Source organism: Fukomys damarensis, unplaced genomic scaffold (assembly GCF_012274545.1).
Source record: "Fukomys damarensis isolate Sample0158 unplaced genomic scaffold, DMR_v1.0_HiC HiC_scaffold_32, whole genome shotgun sequence".
NCBI lineage: Eukaryota > Metazoa > Chordata > Mammalia > Rodentia > Bathyergidae > Fukomys > Fukomys damarensis.
The window spans coordinates 43,852,955-43,873,082 of NW_022900944.1; the positions used below are offsets into that span (position 1 = coordinate 43,852,955).

Genomic DNA, 20,128 nt, shown 5'->3' on the forward strand with positions numbered 1-20,128 from the left:
TAGCTGAGACTGATCTGAAACTCATGTAGCCCAGGCTGGTCGCAAACTCACAGAGATCCTCCTGCCTCAGCCTCCCAAGTGTTGGGATTACAGGCAAGTGCCACCACGCCTGGCTATACACTGTCTTTTTACGGGCATAATGTTTGGCCTCTTAGCCTTTCTTTGAAATCTGGGTGGAAGCCTTTTTGACCGCACAACTTTTGTATTTTGTATGTTTCTAAAACTAGCACCATATGGATGTCAAGGTTTACTGTCAATTGGAGCAGTAGCCAGGCCTTTTTTTTTTTTTTTTTAGCTGTAGAGGTTTCGTGTCTATGAACTAAATCTCGAGGAACAATTTTTTTTAGGCTCTTGCCATTCTGGAACATGGTGCTTTTGAGGCTGTTTTGTTTTGTAAGTTAAGTTTTTTACCTTTGCAACCTGAGGCTCCAAAGGTGGAGTCCAGTTTTTTTGTGATGCCTTTAGGGTTTTTTGTTTGTTTCATTTTTGTAGTATGTAACTTTACTAGAGGTTTTTTGGGGATGGGGTGGGGTCAAATTTAAAGCATTTAAAATCATTTTGTTGGGCTCTTTGTTTTTTATTTTTAACATAAATCTGGCTAAAAGCCCTTTATAGTATATATGCCATGGCCTTAACATTAGACTGCCTTGAAATTGTTTTTGTCAGGTTTGTCTGTGGTCCTTAATCTTAATGTAAGGCAGAGTTTTTTGAACATGAGCAAAAGGTAAACAAACTCTTTGCCAAGGCATAACAAATACTGTCTGGTGTCAATGAAGTCTTTTTTTTTTTTTTTTGTAGCAACCTTTTGAGCCTGATCTTTATTGTCATCATTTTTATCAACATTTCGGTCTTTTGAGCTCTGACCAGATTTTTTTTTTTAAACCAAGTATAGCCTAAATACTTTTAGGGCTGTTCTTTTCTTTTCTTTTGGTGCTAGGGATCGAACTCAGGACCTTGTGCTTACAAGGCAGGTGTGGTGCTGCTGAGCTAAATCCCTGGCCCAGAGCTGTTTTTTTAAGCTGACATCTTTGAATCTTTTTAAATGCTTTTACAAGCAAGTTTTAAAGCCCCATGATTAGGTATAGTTACAGCAATGACTCTACTCTCAGTGCTAACTTTTGTGTTAGTTACTTTTCTCATTGTTAAGACAAAATACCTGACACCCAAAGTTTAAAAAAAAAGGTTATTTGGCTTACAGTTTACACATAATCGGCTGGCTCCAAGGCAGGGTGGCATGGCAGATAGGCACTGCAGAGGAGAAACAGTTCATGGAGGGCAGAAGGTAGCAAAACAAGAAACAAGAAAAGTGCCTCTTTCTGTCTCTTATATCCAGGCTACTGAGATTAAGGCAGTGCCTAAACAATTAATAAACCAATTGAATAATTACCCACCTTTAATCTTAGTATTACACCATAAAGCAATCACACACTCTCGCTCCAGCCACATCTAAAAGAGCTCCACCTGTGCTCACTTCGGCAGCACATATACTAAGAGCTCCACCTATAACCACATAAGGCTTTAGAAAAACATCTAGATACAAGCCATAACACGATGACTTTGGGTCCCTTTAGCATCTATTTCCTAAAGAAGTGGGACCGTCTGGGAGGGATCCATGGCGGAAAGGTTATTTGAGATTAGAAGCCAAGTTGGAGGACAATAGCAGAGCAGAGGGATTGCAGGTGGGAGGTACAGTCTAAGTGAAGGCGTGGTGGAAGGACTGCAGATAGGCACGGCTGTGTCTGTACCCACTGTCCTTACCTGCATATCAGCATCAGCCTAGCAGAGGATGGTGTGTGGTGTCAACAGAGGAGGGGGCAGAATCTGGCTAGCTGTCCTGACGCCACCGAACTCTCCATCTCAGCTGCAAAGGCTGCTGGGCCTGGGAAAACCTAAGAACAAAACTGCAGAACATCATTGTTTGTTCACAGGAGAGAAGCAGCCAGAGCGCTCTTGAGCTGATATGTCCCAGGCCACACAGTCCCTGTTTCATGGTAATTCAGCTGTATGTCTAGAGCAGTAGTGGCACACATATGACACGTATGCCTCAGAGGGCAAGCAGAGCCCTGTCAGCTCGACAGCAGTTGCCCCAGCAGATTTTCCTCAACTAAAACCTCAGTATTCAGGTTTAATTGCAGTGTTGGCAATTAAATAATGGTTCTTGGGGTGCAGTTTGGGCACTCGGTTGTCCAAAAGGTTCACCATCACTGGTCTAGGGCATATTTTGAGACCTGCCCTGGACAGGCCATGGTTTTATGGAGCAACAATGAAATAATAAGCCTGTGGACACCTGCTCACCAATCCGGCCCCATCATCTCCAAGCATTGTTATTTGGCCCTCTCCCAATGGATGAAGACTGTAGAAAATGCAGTTTAAACAGTTCCACAGGGAGTCTCTGCTAAGCAGTATGCTTGGAAACGGGCTGTTCTTTCATTATTCGCAGTATGACCCCATGAGTTATGTCTTGTTTCTTCACAGATTATCGAAGATAACCCCCTAGGTTCTCTTTGCAGAGGAATACTGGACCTCAACACTTACAACGTCAGTACGTGCACACAATCTAAACCTGATTCCCACCAAGCCCAGAGCCTGCCCAGCCCAGACTCTGACCCAGCTCCTTCACCAGCCGAACAAAACATTCTGGGCCAGGTTGGAGGATGATGATGTTAGTCTGCTGCTCAGCTCTAAAATGTGGTATACAGCCTGGTCTGGTGCACAGCCGGCACCCGATGACAATTTGTTGGTGTTGTTACCAGCATCATGGCTATCACTTCAGAGCTTTGCCTTTGTTTCCCATGCTTTGGGAAGTGCCAAGACATTGGGTGGGTGGCACCAGGATTTGGGTGTCTCAGCTTCTCTGCCCAGCTCTGCATCTTAGTCACTATGAGACCATGTCCTGGTCACCTCTCTGTGAACCTCAGCTTCCCAGTCTGGCCATGTCGGACCCTGAGGGAGGGAGAAGTGCAGGCATGGCTGGAGCACAGACTGTGTGGGAGTACAGGGCTGTGACTGTACCAGGCTGCTTAAGTCTAGAGCTTGCACTGCAAGCATCACAACCCACAAGAGGGGATGGCAGAAATAAGAGAAAGTTCAGGGCAAGAAGGGCAGGCAGCTTGTCCTCTCTGAACCTGGGCCTGTACTCCTGAGATTCTCCTGGGGAACCCTGCACCTGGTCCTCTAGAGCTTGGACGACCCAAGTCTTGAGAACCTACCTACTTACACTGCCCACGCTTTGCTTTTTACTTTTATTGCCCATTCTGTTGTTTTTCCTTACAGCAATCAAGCAGGATAGATAAGAGATTTTTTTCTTTTGTTCTAATTAATAGATGAGCAAAACTGAGCTCAAAAGTTGCCATGGTTCCTGCCTGAGGTCCCTGGAAGGTCCCCAGATGTGCTAGGACTGGGGATTCAGGACTCTTACTTTATATTTCATTTTTTGTTGATCCTCTCTCTGTAGTTCCAGAGCAGAAGCAGGTGGCCTGGTGATAGGGAGTCATCATCAAGTTTGATTTCTCCTCAGCTTTGACACTAAGAATTGTGTCACCTCCCAAGTGTTACTTTCTCTACCAGCCTCCACTTTAACTACTGAAAAGTACATGAGTAACTAGTAAGGCAGAGGCAGGACCAAGACAGACATAGCCTGTGGTCTGCTTAGAACACTGCGCCAGCAATGAAGAGCTCAGAAATCTCAGCTAATAATTTGATTAGATGACTTTCCTTCTGTAACCTTAATTTTTTTTACATAACTGTTTGCTCTGTGTATAGAGAACCCATTCCATATCCTACTCCTGGCTTCTGCTGATGGCTAGAATCTCAGTGTGTCTCACTGCATGGCTGTATCATTCCACACTACCTATGTGGCTTTCTCCCATGTCTGTGTCTCCATGGTCCCTGTCCTCTTTCTTATGAGGACAGCAGTCCCTGGATTTTGGGTTTCCTCAGCATCCGGGATGTCTCAAAATCCTTAGGTACATCTGCAAAATCCTATTTCTAAATAAGGTCACAGTCACAAGGACTGGGGACTTATCTTTGAGAGGACACCACTCAGCCCTCTGAGACCATAAATGGTCACGTGTGTGAAGTCAAACGCTGGCCAATGGAAAGGGGACCACCCAGGTGGCACTGACCGTAATTGTAGTGATGGAGGCCTGGGTTGGTTCATGAGAAATGGCTGGTGTCTGTTGGCTTCTACTAAGCTGACCGGGGCTTTTCTTATCCTCTCCCAAAGTGAAAGCCCCACAGGGGAAAAACCAGAAGCCTTTTGTCTTCATCCTGGAGCCCAAGAAGCAGGGTGACCCTCCGGTGGAATTTGCCACGGACAGGGTGGAGGAGCTCTTTGAGTGGTTTCAGAGCATCCGGCAGATCACCTGGAAGATCGACACCAAGGTGAGCCACTGTTCACCTGGGCACAGGCGGGCCTGGCATCCTCTCCTGGGTCTTGGAGCTCTTTTGGGACTGTGGTGATCCAGGCGGCGGGAGGAGCAGGGCCAGGAATTCTGCTGCACAGAATTCCAAGAGGAAGAAATATGGATATAGATGGTAGGAGGTATATAGGTGGAGGAAGCGGGTGCCAAGGCCCCCCAGAAAGCTGGGCCTAGTCCAAGCATCGAAGGCTCAGTGTGCAGTGACACTCCATGTCTGGAGTGCCTGTCCATGCCAGATCCTACAGAGAGCCTGTCAAAGGGCCATCCTTGGTGAGGCCTGTCACCGCTACCCCATCCCCAGGTCTAGTCCGGTCCTCACTTGGAGCTCCCAGTTCTTCCATGGCTTGTCCCATCATCAGAGCCACCTGGAGTGGACCATGAGATTGTGGTCCACAGGGCGTTTGTTCTGCTTTCCTTGCCGGGGATGTGTCGCCTGCCTCCTGGCACTTCTGAGGGAGTGTAGATCTGATGAGGCACGTGAGGGGATGCCCCTGCCCTGAGCTTCCTTTGCAGAATTCACCCTCCTTGACTTCTAGGTGTGTCCTCATTGCCAGTTGGGCAGCTGGCATCACCATCTGTACGGCACCCCTCGATGCACATGACCCTCCTGAGCATGCTCTAGCTGTTGAGATTCTGGGTCCTTCTAGCTGGGAATGGAGAAAACCAATAGTGAGCAAGCCCTTAGCATGGTCCCTGTGGACCTTACTGCTGGTCACCCCCCAGTGAGAAAGGGCATGGAGGGTGCAGGCTGGGTGTTGATGGATACCCTCTGCCTGCTGCATCCTGGCACTGTCCACCTCCCTTCACGGGGAGGAATGTCACTGCACTTGAAGGTTCTCTGCTCACCATCTCCTCTCCTGTTGCACGAAGGTTTCAGAAATTAAACTCAGAAGTTGAAGGTGGTTTCTTGCTTCCTTTGATTGATATTCCTCCTTAACTGGTTTTTCCATTTGGTAAGATGTCATGAGAACCCTTTTCAAGGTCCTCTTACTGCTTTTGAGGATTAAAGACAGAGATCAGCAAAGGTGACTGAGTTCCTGCTCCAGGCATATCCGCCCTGAGAGAGGAGCTGCTGTGGGGGGAAGGGGGAAGGTCCTGTGTGCTATCTTTGGGACCTGTCATGAGGTAAGTGGTCAGCTTGCTGCCAGGCTTTTATTGAAAGCTAGCTTGGAGGAGAGAGTGATATGTGGCAAATAGGCCCCTCCATCTCCTCAGTGCTGACTTTGGATAAATTCTTTCTCCTTTTTACCAAAATAAATGGCCTCTTTTACTTTGGTCAGCAGTGAGCAAACAAATGCTAATGTATGAACCTATATGGCCAGTAACATGGTGAGCCAGCCACAAGTATGGAGACATCACTTATTGCTAAAAGAAAAAAAATGTTCTTTTTGAGACTGACCTGGAACTATGTAGCCCACGGTGGTCTTGAACTCACAGTGATTCTCTTGCCTCAGCCTCCTGGGCTGGGATTAGAGGTATGCACCACCACGCCTGGCAGAAAATCTAACTTTTAAAATTCCATTTTGTACTTCTGGTTACCACTTCTCCCTGGCATGTTCTACATGCACTGAGTACCTGCTGAGGCCTGTGTTTTCAGTGTCCAGCTACCTTAATGGCAAAGACCAGTCACTCACATCCATCTAGTCAGTGAGTTTCCGAAGACTAACCAAGAACATATGGCTTCATGTTCTGTGTTGGCCCAAAGGGCAACATCAACAGGGCAGGAGGGTAACCATGTAGCAGTTTGGAAGCAACTGGCATTTTATCCTGAACTGATACTCTCTTCTGCTGAGGTTAAAAAACAAAAAAAACAGTGAAGCCCTGTAACTTGTCAGTTGTATGTTTGATTCCAAGTCCTACGATCCTAACCCCCTTGTTATGTCACCTCAAACTAAATCACCACTGATCCTGTCATACTTGCTTCCTTCAGTGTCTTCCTGTGCAAGGGGATCTCTTCGTGGGGGCAAGGTTGTAGCATTAGCATTAAGTGGCATTAGTTTAGGACAGCTGATGAAGGACTGAGCAAGGCAGAACTCTGTTGAGGCTAGGTGAGACCTGAAGGCTTCACTACCCCTTTCTCAGTCCTGGCTGGAGTCTCCAGGCACCTCCCAAAGAGTGATGGTGTGGGGATCCAGTATGGCACTCCAGTGGGCCCACAGAGGAGCGTATGGGCAGTGAACAAGCAGCCCAGAGGTTCCTGCTGTGGCTCAGGCCACACAGAGTATGAGTTCTGGCACTGAATGCAGGAGGCATTCTACTGAAATCTTCTCTAGGAACTGGTGGCTGCTAGTGAGTAAAGGGCAATGCCGAGTATAATACACGACAGGTAGGGAAAGAGGAGGGACTGTGCATCGGGCCAGTAATGGAAGAATCTGATCTTGACATGGACTGGCTGTGAGGTTTAGGGTTAGATACTCTATTTCTCTATGTATAATGGAGGTAAACTGCACCTCAGTGAAAATGTGGGACAACCTAGCCACTATACATCCAGCACATAGCATATGATGCCTGGTGCTGAGCATTTTCCAAATGGTGAAGGTTGTCATCTATTCTCTCAAGGATCCGAGTGAAAGGCTGGTCCTGCTGTGGGGGAAGGTGAGAAGGTGAGATTGCTCAAAGGGAAAGCACCTTTGAGTTCATGTCTGGGCCTTCTGGACCATGCAGCAATGGGCAGAGTCAGAGGAAAAAGGAGGCTACTCACATCTCAGTGGCATAGGGAGTGAAGTGCATTGTTCTACAGGGCTGCGAGGTTTGCAGGACTGGAATTTGATGACTGCGGTTTTAGGGGAGAGGACAGGGTGGGAGACAGAGAGCAGAGGGTTAAGCAAGATGAAAAAAGTCTCCTCTTCTGCCATCCTGGTCCCCATCTACTTTTGAGAACCATGGCCAAGACTGAGCCAGACACCAGACGTGGGTGGAAACAACCTGGTGGAGACTGTGAACAGTGGGAGGAAGGAGAGAGAAAGGAAGGCAAGGTTATCTTCAGAACAGGAAAAGATTTGGTTCTGCAAGGTCTGAGTGTGCAAGGGTGAGGGATGCAGGACTGTGGGGTCACTCAGGGGCCGGCCTGAGGGCTGACTAATCAAGGTGGGTTTCCACAGGAGAACAACATGAAGTACTGGGAGAAGAACCAGTCAATCGCCATTGAGCTCTCTGACCTGGTTGTCTACTGCAAACCAACCAGCAAAACCAAGGACGATTTAGGTAACCTTTCCCCGTGACCCTGTCCCCATCTGTGGTGAACTATCTCCTTTTGAGTCTGATGTCAAGAGAGAGCACAGTGAGTGTTTGCCTGCTCATTCTTAGCTCAACTGCTTGGCAGAAACCTCGGCTTGAGTTTGTCCACAGGGCCCTTTTGGTGTCCCAGGGGTAAAACCCAATTAGAGGGAGGACTGGCTTCCTATGGCTGCTGTAACAAATGACTACCTCCTTGGAGGCTGGAAACAGCACACATTTATTCTCTCAATCCCAGAGGCCAGAAGGCTGAATTCAGTATCTAGTTCCAAATCGAGGTGTGAGCAGTGCTGTGCTCCTTCCAGAGTCTTTTAGTTACTTCTCTTGTAGGTGAGACAAAATACCTGACACCCAAAGTTGAAGAGGAAATGTGTATTTTAGCTCAGAGTTAGTAGAGGTTTCAATTCATAGTAGGCTGGCTCCAAGGCAGGGTGGCACAGTAGAGGGGCATCACAGAGAAGACGACAGTTCACGGCAGGGTAAGCAAGAAGGCAGTAAGCATCAGGAGCCTGCCTTCCACTGTTCCCTTTTATTCCATCCAGGCTACAAGCCTTCTGACTGTTGCTACCCATACCCAGGGTGGGACTTCTATTATCCACACCCAGAAGTATGCTAAACGAATTATCCTAAACCAATGTAATTATCACACAACCTCATCTAGTATCCCACACTATAATCCAACCATCCCCCAAGGTCCCCACCTATGGCTGCATAAGGCTAGAGGGGGACATCTAGATACAAGCCATAACACAGAGGCTCCAGAGGAATCTGTTCCTTGCTTCTTCCACCTTCTGGTGGCTGTCAGACTTTTGGCTTGTGCCCCTTCCACTCCATTGTCTTCCTGGGTGGGCTCATGGCCATGATCTCTTCTTTCTATTATAAACACACTTTGATCACAGTAGGTCCATCTGGATAATCCAGGTTAATCTCCCTATTTCAAATGCTTTAATTAAATCATATGTGCAAAGTCCCTTTCACCATCTAATGTAGCATATTCATATGTTTGGGGCCTTAGGACCTGACTGATAGTTTTGGGAACCATTAGCCTACCACAAAGGGAGTAAAAAGTGGATCTTCTACCACATCTTCCAAAGTAGCAAGTTCTTTAATGATGCTTTTCATATTTTACTTCTTTGGGGCTTTGGAGCAACTCTCTTTGATCTCAATCCCAAACGAATAGTACTAAATCCCACTGTTAACCCTGAGAGCTGGGTCCCTGGGCCCCTTGACATTTAGCAGAAGATGCTGACACTCAGGATGGGACCCAGCTAGGGTAGGTGTGGTTATCGCTCAGCTGCCCACCACAGCTAGATGGAAGTGAGGCTTCATGCAGGCAAAGCCCTTGCCCCCGATCATATGTCTTCCTGTGGGCACTGGCAGTTGGTTCCCACTTCTCCAGGATTCTGGGTTCATTCTGGTATCTCTAGCATCATTGCTAAGGGTGCTGATCTGTTCTCTGCATCTTCACTCCCAAGATCTCCACCTTCCTGCTTTTGCCTAAGACATCACCTCATTCTAAAACTGTACCACTTTGGTGTTTTCCGGTGTAAAGATGACAGTAGTTGTAAACAGTAAGTTATAGTATGTCTATACTGAAAGGCTGTGGGAAAGCTGGGTCCCTTTTTAGTGTATGAGACCCGCCCTGCACCCTCCCACCACCAAGGGCAGACATCCACAGTGGTACCAATTGTGACATCATGGTCACAAGCCCTGATGTCTTGTCAAGAGAGATTCCTGGTTCCCTTTCCCAACCTGAGCATCCACCACTGCAGAAGCATGGAGGAGACCTGCACAGAATACAGGGTGACTCGCCTCTCTATGTGCAGAGAACCCCAACTTCCGAGAAATCCGCTCCTTTGTGGAGACAAAGGCTGACAGCATCATCAGACAGAAGCCCGAGGATCTCTTGAGGTATAATCAGAAGGGCCTGACCCGCGTCTACCCGAAAGGACAGAGGGTTGACTCTTCAAACTATGATCCCTTTCGTCTGTGGCTGTGTGGTTCCCAGATGGTGGCGCTCAATTTCCAGACTGCAGGTAAAGGAACTTGAATGTAGTTATGTGGGTACCAGTGACAGACTGAGTCAGTCTCCTTTAGGAGCGACACATTAGATGGTGTAATTGCAAGCCTGGGAATTAATTCATAGTTTCAGTCTCAGCTGGATCCAGGTGTTAGGTATCTTGGGGCCTCCTGTCTATTTCTCTTTGAGGGCTCCATCTAAGACTCCAGAAATATTTAGGTATTGGGGAAAACTAACACATTCAAACTTAGGGAGATAAATCACAGTGCTCTGTACTTTTGTATTTAAGGCCTCCCCTACATTATTTTTGAAGCCATGTGCAATTCCATGAGTGTACCGTCATCTATCTGACACATCTAGGTCACTTCCCATCACAGGCTCTTACACACGTGCTACCTCCTGGAGCTTGCACCTGAACATCTGGACAGAGGTCTCAGAAGGGCAGGGTGGTCACATATTGCTTGCATTTCTGCAAACTGCCTGGGCAGACACTGGTCAAAGAGCACCACCTAGAGATTGTGTGAGAACACCAACTGGGCGAACCCGGAATAGGCTCTTAGGGTAACCTCACTCCCTGGTTTTATTGAGCTTTTCAATCTTTGCCCATCTCAGTGATGGCAAACCTTTTAGGGCTGTTACTAATACAAACAGCCCACTGTGGCATGTGTACCATAGGTTCACCACCACCGGCCTCTCTGTTAAGTGAAAACTGTTATTAGACTCTAGTTTTAGAGCTTTTCATTTTCTTAGGAGTGATATTAACCTAGTCTAGTTTTTGCTTATTTAGGGAGCATCTGCGGTGTTTTTTTCTGCAGACTTCATGCATCTTACCCGATTTATCTAATGTGGTCAGTTTTTTACAGCAAGCATTTATCATAGCACTTAAGAGGTTTAAAATGTATATGTATGTATGTGTATAATTTAACTAAAAAGATCTATTTTTTATGCAGTTTTTTTTCTATGTAGACATTTTAGTTAAGTTAGTCAATCATTTTAGTTACTTAGGTTGAGTTACTTGGTTGGCTTGATTGGCTTAGTTATTTCTTTTGGTGGAACTAAGGGATTAAACCTTAGTAGCACTTAGCTACATCCCAAAACATTTTTTGATGTTTTGAGATAAGGTTTTGGTGAATTACTGAGGCTGGGCTTGAACTTACCCTCCTTGTTCAGCCTCCCAGAGTGCTGAGACTATATAGGTCTGTGCCACTAACTCTGATTGTTGCTGTTGTTGTTTTTCATCTTTTATGGTTATAGATTTTGTGTTATATTTGGAAAGGTTTCCCATTTGAGATTGTTTATTCCAAACCCCATATTTTCTTTGGGTCAGATACTACTTGCCCAGTTGTCCAAATGATCATAGGGAACCCAGGTACCCGGATGCACACCCCTCAGCGCCCTTGAGTCGGCCTCACAGACCTCACTCTGCTTCCAGACAAGTACATGCAGCTGAATCACGCACTATTTTCACTCAATGGGCGGACAGGCTATGTCCTGCAACCTGAGATCATGCGGACGGGGAAGTATGAGCCAATGCCACCAGAGTCACAGCGCAAGATCCAGATGACACTCACCATCAAGGTAGAGGTGGACATGCTTCCTGGGGGAGGGCCACACACGCTGCCTAGGGCAGCAACACTTGTAAACCATCAACATCCTGACAACCTCTTAGGACCTTTAGTCAAGTACCTGTAGATCATTCCAGGGGAAAGGGAAAGAGAGGGAACTTCTCTGACCATCCTGGTTCCTGCCCCTGTCATCTGCAGTGTGAGGTATCCGTCTGTGTCTTTGGGGTCCGTGTAAGATTGGCCTCAGGCCAGGAAGACTGAGAAAAAAACACAGAAATGGCCCTTGGTCTTAACAGAGGAGTGTTTGTCTGCCCTTTGGCCAGTTTTTTTTTGGTGGGGGGGGTCAAAGCTTTTTTAAGTTAATCCAGTATTCATAGAATGTGCTAAGAGGTTTTACAAAGTAGAGAGATGAAATGCATTTCTCGTGGGATTCAAAAAGAGGGCATGTGCAAGCAAAGGTCTTTCTTGAAAAAAGACAAGTCACAGCAAGATCGCTTATGTTCTGTCCCCTTCCCGGTTCTGGGAGATCCAGGAATGTGGTGCCATGTCTCAGCAGGTGCTGCCGGGGCATGAGTACTCAGGCCCAAGGGCTCAGGGGAGACCTACCTGTTGAGTCAGATAGCACAGGGCTAGACCTATGAGACCCCACCACGACGGAACCCCATTTCCTCATCTGTCAGAGGATGGACCTCTCAGAACCCACAGCACAGGTTACCAGCCTCTCCAGGTCACAAGGCTGGCTTTGATTTCCTTGAGTCTAACCCCTGCTGCTGTGCTCTTTGTGCTCTGTGGGACAGGAGAACCCCAATACTTAACCATCCATGTCCTAGGTCCTTGGTGCCCGCCACCTCCCCAAGCCCGGACGAAGTATTGCTTGTCCCTTTGTAGAGGTGGAAATTTGTGGGGCGGAATATGACAACAACAAGTTCAAGACAACAGTTGTGAGTAAGTAGCCTCAGCTCTTTCTTCTAAATGCAGAGCGGGTGGAATCCGATGTGGGCTGCTATCTTTGGAGATTTTGGAGTGTACTCTTGTCGCCCAGGCTTTTTCAGTGACCCCTCTTGTCCACTGTGGTTCAGCTTGGAGATGGGATACACTGGACTTGTACCCTCTGCTGTCTGTCACTCAAGTTAGGAGCCTGAGGCAAGAGTTTTGCTCCCTGCACATAGCACTAGTGTGGTTGTTGCGCACCACAGTCCAGACCTGATACAGCTGCTGAGTTGCAGCACACACCCAGAGTAGGGGCATGTGCTCCAGCTGACTCAGAAGAATGGGTTGGCCTTGGCCCCCTGGGTCAGGAAAGACAAAAGGAGCAGGAAGGGTCCATGAGCTGGGGACCTGTTAGGGCACAGAATGGCCGCTCCTGGTCAGAAACAGCCCAGGGACAGCTCAGGCACTGACCAGTGGGCCTTTCTGGAAGTGGCAGTTTGCTGTGTGTCTTCCTCTATGAGGCTGGGTCCCTGGACAACTCTAGAACATGTTCTTCAGGCCCAGGCTTGGGGTTACTGTGTACTTTTCCTTGATAGCTTCTGTACCCCCCTGATTCCTGCTCTGACTCTCTCATCCCAGAATGTGAGACGAGAGGTGTAGGCACGATGTGGGGGTCCCTTCCACGGCTTCCTGTGGGCCAAGCTTGCAGTGGCAGCTTTCACTGGGCAAGGAAAAGAGAAACCTCAGACATTCTTGTATCTTGGCATAGATGCTTGTTTATCAACATGGTTGCTAAGGGCCTCAAAACTGAAGGATGCTGAGATTAGGTTACAGGGAGAGGCGGGATGAACACAGACTCTCTTACCCAAAACTCGTTTCTGCGCTTTGTAGTTTATGAGGAAGACATATTCAGTGATCCCAACTTCCTCGCTCACGCGACTTACCCCATTAAAGGGATCAAATCAGGTAAGAGGTATTTTAATTAGGATACTCTATTTTGGTGAGCATCGCTCTTTGTTCCGTGTTGCTGGATTTAAAAAGAACAAAACAGCATTTTTCTTGGTTTTGATTAAATCACGGCAACACCAACAGGATGGCTTAGAGAACCATGGCCCAAGCAGCTGCATATTTAGCACACAGGTGGTTGAAAGATGAGGACCTGCTACTCCCTTGGAAATCAGATGTCTGTTTGTAAACTGGACTGTTTCTGGATCATCACCCTGGCATTGTAGTATGATTTCATTTGAAAGGTAAACAGAGGTTTGCCCCTTCCCAGACAGGTGTAAGTGTGGTTTGATCTCCCTTTCCTCTGGACTGGCACTGTAATAAGGTGAAGATTTTACCAACTGGTGGGAGCTATAGCCTTGCATTCTACTGTCCTAAGCCTTCAAAATTCTGCATCCTCTAAACAATTTGGAGGGTTGATTTACTATCTTGAATTATGATTTTCTTCCGTCATATTTTTTTTTCCATACTGGGGATGGAACTCATGACCTTGTGCTTGCAAGACAGGCATGATGCCACTGAGCTATCCCCGGTACTCTTCCATCATGGTTTGAGAGGGTTATTTTGCTTCATGTGACCAGCTGCTAAGAACCTGGATCCTATGGCTGACCTGTGGGATCCAGGTGCATGGCCCTTCCACATGGCTGAGTAGTGCCTTCAGGTGAGAGGCTTTGTGACCCAGGAGCCCCAGGAGCAGGCACCTGTCAGGATGTCACTCTGTGAAGGTAGTGGTCCTTGGGAGGTGGTGGTTTCCCTAATTTCTTTTCCCACTGGATTGACATTTGACGGGCCACCACTTTAATGTAGAGTTTCTTCCTTCTCCTTGGTATTTTGGATGCATTGGATATCAGATCATAGATGCTTCTAGATTCCTCAGGAGGTCACTCTTTCCTTGTTTCCCAAGAATTACTTTTCAACAGAAAGACATTACTATTATTATTTTAGTCATTTGTATAAAAATATGGTCTTTTTGATGTTATTTAGAAACCTTAAGCTCCATGCAAAGATAAACTTTTTTATTTTTAACTTGGATCATATCAAATAGTCTCTGAAATTCTCCCTGATTTAGTATCATAAATCTGACCATTTCACCAACTGCACACTAGCGTAGCTTTTGAGTAGCAGACAAGATGGGAAGCCAAGTTAGAACATTCAGGGTCCTGGGCTTACCATGGGTGCTTTGAGTTAGCCCAGGCAGGGCCCAAGGATCTGTTTTTGGTCAGCTCCTTCAATGGGCCTTGGGTGGCACTGAGAAAAGCAGGCCGGGCGCAGACTGCCACTCTTACTATTGAGGAAGCCGAGCAAAAATTTCAGAAAATGTTTAGACTCTCTGATTTCTTTGCAGCACTTTAGAAATATCCATTCTCATAATTTAACACTAACAGCATTCATTTATAAGTCCCAGAGGCCAGGTATTTGGCAACCCTTGCCGGTTACCTTGCCGAATACAACTGCTTTAAGCTTGGCAATGAAGTAGCGTTCTCTAATCTGCTGTGTGCTTCTTTTAGATTTGCGTAATAAATAAGTCTTAGGAACGACAGTGCCTCTTACATGGCAGAAGTGTAGTTTTTGATAAATCTTTACAGAATGCCACAGTGGATTTCACTTTATGATAACTATACCTGCTGGTTCCTGACCACCCTTTTATCCTTGTTACCCTGACCTCCCCTTGCCCCAAGGCTGGGGGCAGGAGCCTTGTAGCCATCCCAGTGCCATGTAAAGAGGTCAGAGTTGTTGAAACCTTCACCTGACTGACCAAAGTGTGTCGATCCTTTAGAAGATAACCTTTAGCTTGAAGATTCAAGAAAGCAAAGACCAAAACTTGAAGGATGATGAAAAAATAGGACCTCCCCTGCAAACTGTGAGATGCTCCCAGAAGGGACCCTCTTGCTAACCTTTCCAGCTCCTAGCAATACATGGTATATCCCTATTCAAGGGAAGAACAAAATGAAACGAACAATCCCTTCGTGCAATGACACCGAGGGCACCTGAACTTGAAGATACTTTGCCCATTGTAGTAAGTGATGCACTTAAGCTTTCAGACCGGCTGGGACTCGGGAAGGTAACAAAGAAGAATACATTCATGTTACATACCTTAAAACTTTTTCTCTTTTAATCCTCACAGTAATCCCTGTGATGGGGTTTTCTCATCTCTGCTTTTCAAATCAGAGCACTTTGGGGCCTAGAGATGTGAGATAACCAGTTCAAGGTCACACTGTCATGGGACCAGAGCTGAGACTCACCTCATTTTTTTTTTTTTTTGGTACTGGGGATGTAACTCAGGTCCTTGCACTTGCAAGGCAGGCGGTGGCACCACTGAACTAAATCCCCAGCACCCCACCTCATTCTTGACATGCAGCACACTGTCCCTGAGGCCTCTTATTATTTAGCTGGGTGCTGAATGCCCCAAACACGGATCTTTAAAGATGTCTCTGTTCTTTTCTTCCATGAAATAACCATAAACCAAAAGAATAAAAATTCTACTTATGGAGAAATGCCTTCTATTCCCGACTCCAGCTGTACAGAGGGCTGCCTGGTGCATGAGCATGGTGTGGACAGTGAGGATGTACCTGGTGCTGGGACAGCTGGCTCTGGGGGCAGAGCTCAGGCCACATGCTGAGTGCCAGGCAAGCCTGCTCTGCCTGGAAGCACGGCAATGGGTGCACAGGCTGCCGGATGGCCTTGCTGGTTCTCAGAGAGCACTGAGCATTCTGGTTCCCTCCCAGGGCCCAGGATATAAAACTGACAACTTCCTCACTGTCCCTTGGGAGATGCAGCATCTCACGCCCAAAGTCAGACTCTGCATTTTCATCAGAGTTGCAGCTATGTGAAAGCTGGAGCAGCACTGGGCTAGACTGCAGGGATTCTGTGCTGATCATTCAGGGAGAAAACAAATCACACATAAACCACCAACAAAAACCACATCACCCAGAGGGCAACAGAGCCCAGCAAATTTCTCTACAGCAGCACTCGATGAGAATAGCGTTGCCCAAATCCTACGAGAAAAAGAGCCGTGAAGTTTTATGCCATTCAACCTGACACTTGACTATAAAGTCAAAGGGTAGATCTATCTACTATTGCAGGGATTGCAGGGCCCATGAGCTCATTTTGGTAAAAAAAAAAAAAAGACGGGAGTTGACTAACTGAGATATCTACAAGGCATCAACAAGTTAACAGAAGTTCATATGTTCATTATGTGTACATTTTACATCAGAAGCGGAACAATGCCCTCTAATACTGGGCTCTGAATAATGGGCCGGCATAATATGCTGGCATACTCAGTAGAAAGTGGGTGGATAAAGAAGCTACTGGTAGACTCTAGGTGGGGGCATACAAGTGTTCACTGTCTTCTCATTGTGCTGCATATCTGAAAAGTTTTATAATAATTCAGCTCTCCTTCATGGGAGAACTGTGGCTATGAAATGGAATGCAAACATTATACAGCGTGTTGAGTAGAAATATAATACAGCTTTACCCCAATTTGGGGAAGAAAAGAACAGGTTTGGGGTTGTGTAGGTGGGCCACTTTCCTCACCATAAGCAGAGGAAAGGCAGAGATTCCCCAGACACTGTTTAGAGGTGGTAAATCAGTGGACAGAGAAACTTTTGTACAAGACAAAGGAGCCATGACTGGAATGGAGGAAGACACAGGAAATACTGAGGGTTCCATATTTTGGGCATTGCTCCTCCTGGAGAAGCAGTAGGTACAATGTAAGAAAAAAAGCTTTCAAGACCAATCAGGGTCTTAGAGTAGATGGCTAAGATATAGAGTATCTTGGGAAAGACACTGTTGACAATGAGTTTAGGTTAGGGAGTATGCCTGGGTGGGACGGAGCGTCCTATTTTGTACTCTGCACTCTTCTATACTACCTAATTAAAACAAGCAAACAAACCTGTCTTTCAGACATGTTATATTTTATTTAATGGGGCCAGAAGAGATTTTTGCCTCAGTTTACCCCCTCTCAACCCAGTAGAGAGAAATATTTAAAAACCAGTCCTAATTGTAAAGAATGAATGCCTTCTAGAGGCAGATGATGGAATCTACCCAACTGCCAAGGACAGGGAGAATGGAAATCTTTCATGATTTAATATCCCCCCTGGTCCTAAGTGGAGGAAATTAGTGTGAGGATTCATTACTCCTTTAAATCTTTTGGCCTTACCAGTGTTTAAGGAATTGAACCACAATGGCAATTACAAGAAGTTCAGTGTGCAATTTCTGTGGGTTTAAATTTCTTCCAGGTGAATCATTTTCATTTCTAGATGGCAGATAGTTTTACTCTCCCTGCCTATGTGGACCTATTTGTCAAAAGGCTTCTCACTGCTCTCCTTGACTTTCAGGATGGACCCGTCTACAGAAAGAAAGCCCCCAGTATAGGGTACATTGACCTCTCTTCGAATGACATAAGATCCCTAGATACCTCAAAAAAGCTAAGGTCTGATATTAATCACCTGCCTTTGTGTTTCTTTCAATTCTGCTTCAGGGTTTCGATCTGTTCCTCTCAAGAATGGGTACAGTGAGGACATCGAGCTGGCTTCCCTTCTAGTTTTCTGTGAGATGCGGCCGGTCCTGGTAAGTGGAGAAACACCAGCCAGTCGAGTGAGGTAGCAATGGATTATGAGTACTATTGCCTCAAACTTAAACCCACTGAGACTAAGATGTCAAAAAGAATTCCTTTTGGCTAATTTTCTAGACACCCAGCATTTTGTCCTCTGAACACCCTTCTTCCTTGGAGAATGCTGTAGGATTCTTGGAGTAGGCTGTGTAGTCAGAAAGGGTGCTGATCCTTGTGAGTTTCTCCTTTTTTTGTGTCACCAGAAGCAGGGCCAGATGGTGCTCTTCTAGATAAGCTCATCACTCTGGAAGCATTTGGTCTTTGGTCAAAGGGTCTATGCGCACTCAACAAGGACCTGTCCAGGGAAGGACTTGCGCTAGCAGGAGAGTTCCTCTTGCAGCTCTTTACCCTGGAGGTGCCTTTCTTTTGGGGCTTTTTGTTTTGCCAAGCCCTAGAAGATTCTTGGACTCTCCTTCAGATAACTAGTTTGGTAGGTTTGGCAGGAAGGTCTTGCCTCACTGAATGGTATTAAAGGATGTGATCAGGATGAAAGGTTAAGAACAGAGCACCAGGCTGTGGGTAGCTGGGGCTTGGGTTTGATGGCTGAAGTCTGGCTATTTATCATGATTCTAGAGTTTCAGAATTTTAGTGGTGGCCTCTCCCATAACTGCATCCCCACGCAGCAAGTGTTTTTGCGATGCCTGATAGGTAGCTAGTTCAATCTCTCCCAGATCTTTCCAAAGCTTGAACTAGGCTGGGAAGTTCCATGGTCCCTTGGGTTCTCTTTGGCAAACCTAAGAGACTGTGGTTCTGGCCCTGCTTTGGGTGATTTGGGCTTGGTTTTCTCATCCTGGTGGCTTTCTGGGTATAATTCATTGCCACTGAAGTCGTTCTTTTGGCTGCAAGAATTCAGCAATGATTTGCTGGCCCTTCCGGAATGTAGATGAAAGCCTTCACATGGGGAAGTGGAGAGCAGAGATGTGATACCTGTTCACCTGCCACAGGAGCTGGGATCCATCCCTGTTGCCTGTGGAGGGAACCAGTGCTGCCCCTCTGTGCACATAAAGCCCATCTGTAGACATTTTACAGAAGATCCAAGGGATGAGGATGGTTTCTGAGAGTAGTAGGACAGTGTGTGTTGAGATGCTGTTCGCAAATCTGTCATAAATAACTGGGAACCGTCATGAATAATTTAAGGGACTAGGTATTACCGGCAGCAGTGAAAATATATTTAGAAGGAAATTTGTTTATTCAGCTTTGATTTTCTTGGTGAGGAAAACTCACTGTGCTGACTGCTACAGAACAGGCATAGGGGTGTGGGGCGCTCTGTGGGCTCCAAGAGCAGTCTGTTCCCTGACGGAATACAGTGGAGAGCTGAGTGTGTGTGATTTCACTGCAGCTGCTGGCTCTCATGGTTGTTTAATTCCATATCTGTCACCTGGTTCTGTGCCATCTGGCATTTCAATCCACATGAGCATGAGGGTCACTCTCCTTGATGCCCACGGTTGAGCCTTGTTTTATTTATCATCATCTGCTGGGTGCCCAGGATAGACTTTGGTAAGCATCCTCTAGGAAGACTTGTCTGAGCAGATGATGGACCCCGAGGGCTTCAGTGAGTTTGCTCATAAAACATTTGCTGTGGGCCAGGGATTTAGCTCAGTGGTACTGCATCTGCCTCGCAAGTACAGGGTCCTGAGTTCGATCCCTAGTACCTCCTCCACAAAAATTGCTGAGATAGTTAAAGCCCTAGAAAATGTCAATAAGCACTTTAAAATCCCTTGTAAGAAGCCATTTACATGTCAATTCCCAGCCCTTTACTTTGTTAGCAGTATAGAAAGAATTTTTTTTAGCACTACTTTATTCCCTATTGTACTTAATTTAAGAAGAACCAGGGTTAATACCTTGATCTCCTTTGCCCTCTGACTTTTTGCACAGGATATTTCTGTCACTGGATTCACACATGTGCCCTTTCCCCACTTCACAGGTGACATTGAACATTTTTCCCCATATTATGATTTTTAAAGTTACTGCTGCCCCAGATGCAGGATGTGATTCACTTCGCTGCTCTCCTACTGATGGACAGTTCAGTGGTTGGCAGTGTTTTATTTTATAAATAAAGGTCCTCATTAACTTTTTATGATGAAAAGTTATTCCGTAAGGCTAAATATTTAGTAATGGAATAATAGGTCAAAGAACACAAGAACCGTTTTCGTGATGGATATTCAACTGTTCTGTGAAAGTAAACATGTTTCCTTTAGGTTGATGCGTGATATCCAATCATCCCTATTAAATGGAAGTTGCCTCTGCCAAAATGATCTAAAATGGTGAGAATCAGAAGAATGGGACTGGGGACAGTTTGGGGCTTGGGTACACCTCAGAGTCATCCTCATTGGGCGCGCGC

At 46.3% G+C, this 20,128-nt stretch overlaps 2 protein-coding genes across 2 annotated transcripts in view; both read left to right on the forward strand.

Moving 5' to 3' along the window:
* Positions 1 to 12,379, forward strand: part of LOC104852000 (1-phosphatidylinositol 4,5-bisphosphate phosphodiesterase gamma-2) — a 102,873-nt gene extending 90,494 nt beyond the window's left edge. The window contains exons 27-32 of the mRNA XM_033757908.1: positions 2,476 to 2,542; positions 4,226 to 4,383; positions 7,523 to 7,625; positions 9,482 to 9,691; positions 11,108 to 11,253; positions 12,071 to 12,379. Of these exons, the coding sequence (XP_033613799.1) occupies positions 2,476 to 2,542; positions 4,226 to 4,383; positions 7,523 to 7,625; positions 9,482 to 9,691; positions 11,108 to 11,253; positions 12,071 to 12,193 (807 nt within the window). The 3' untranslated portion in view covers positions 12,194 to 12,379. The remainder of the gene's footprint in view (positions 1 to 2,475; positions 2,543 to 4,225; positions 4,384 to 7,522; positions 7,626 to 9,481; positions 9,692 to 11,107; positions 11,254 to 12,070) is intronic.
* A 636-nt stretch (positions 12,380 to 13,015) lies between these two features.
* Positions 13,016 to 20,128, forward strand: part of LOC117283910 (1-phosphatidylinositol 4,5-bisphosphate phosphodiesterase gamma-2-like) — a 13,184-nt gene continuing 6,071 nt past the window's right edge. Inside the window, exons 1-2 of the mRNA XM_033757909.1 lie at positions 13,016 to 13,136; positions 17,656 to 17,744. Coding sequence (XP_033613800.1) covers positions 13,016 to 13,136; positions 17,656 to 17,744 — 210 coding nt within the window. The remainder of the gene's footprint in view (positions 13,137 to 17,655; positions 17,745 to 20,128) is intronic.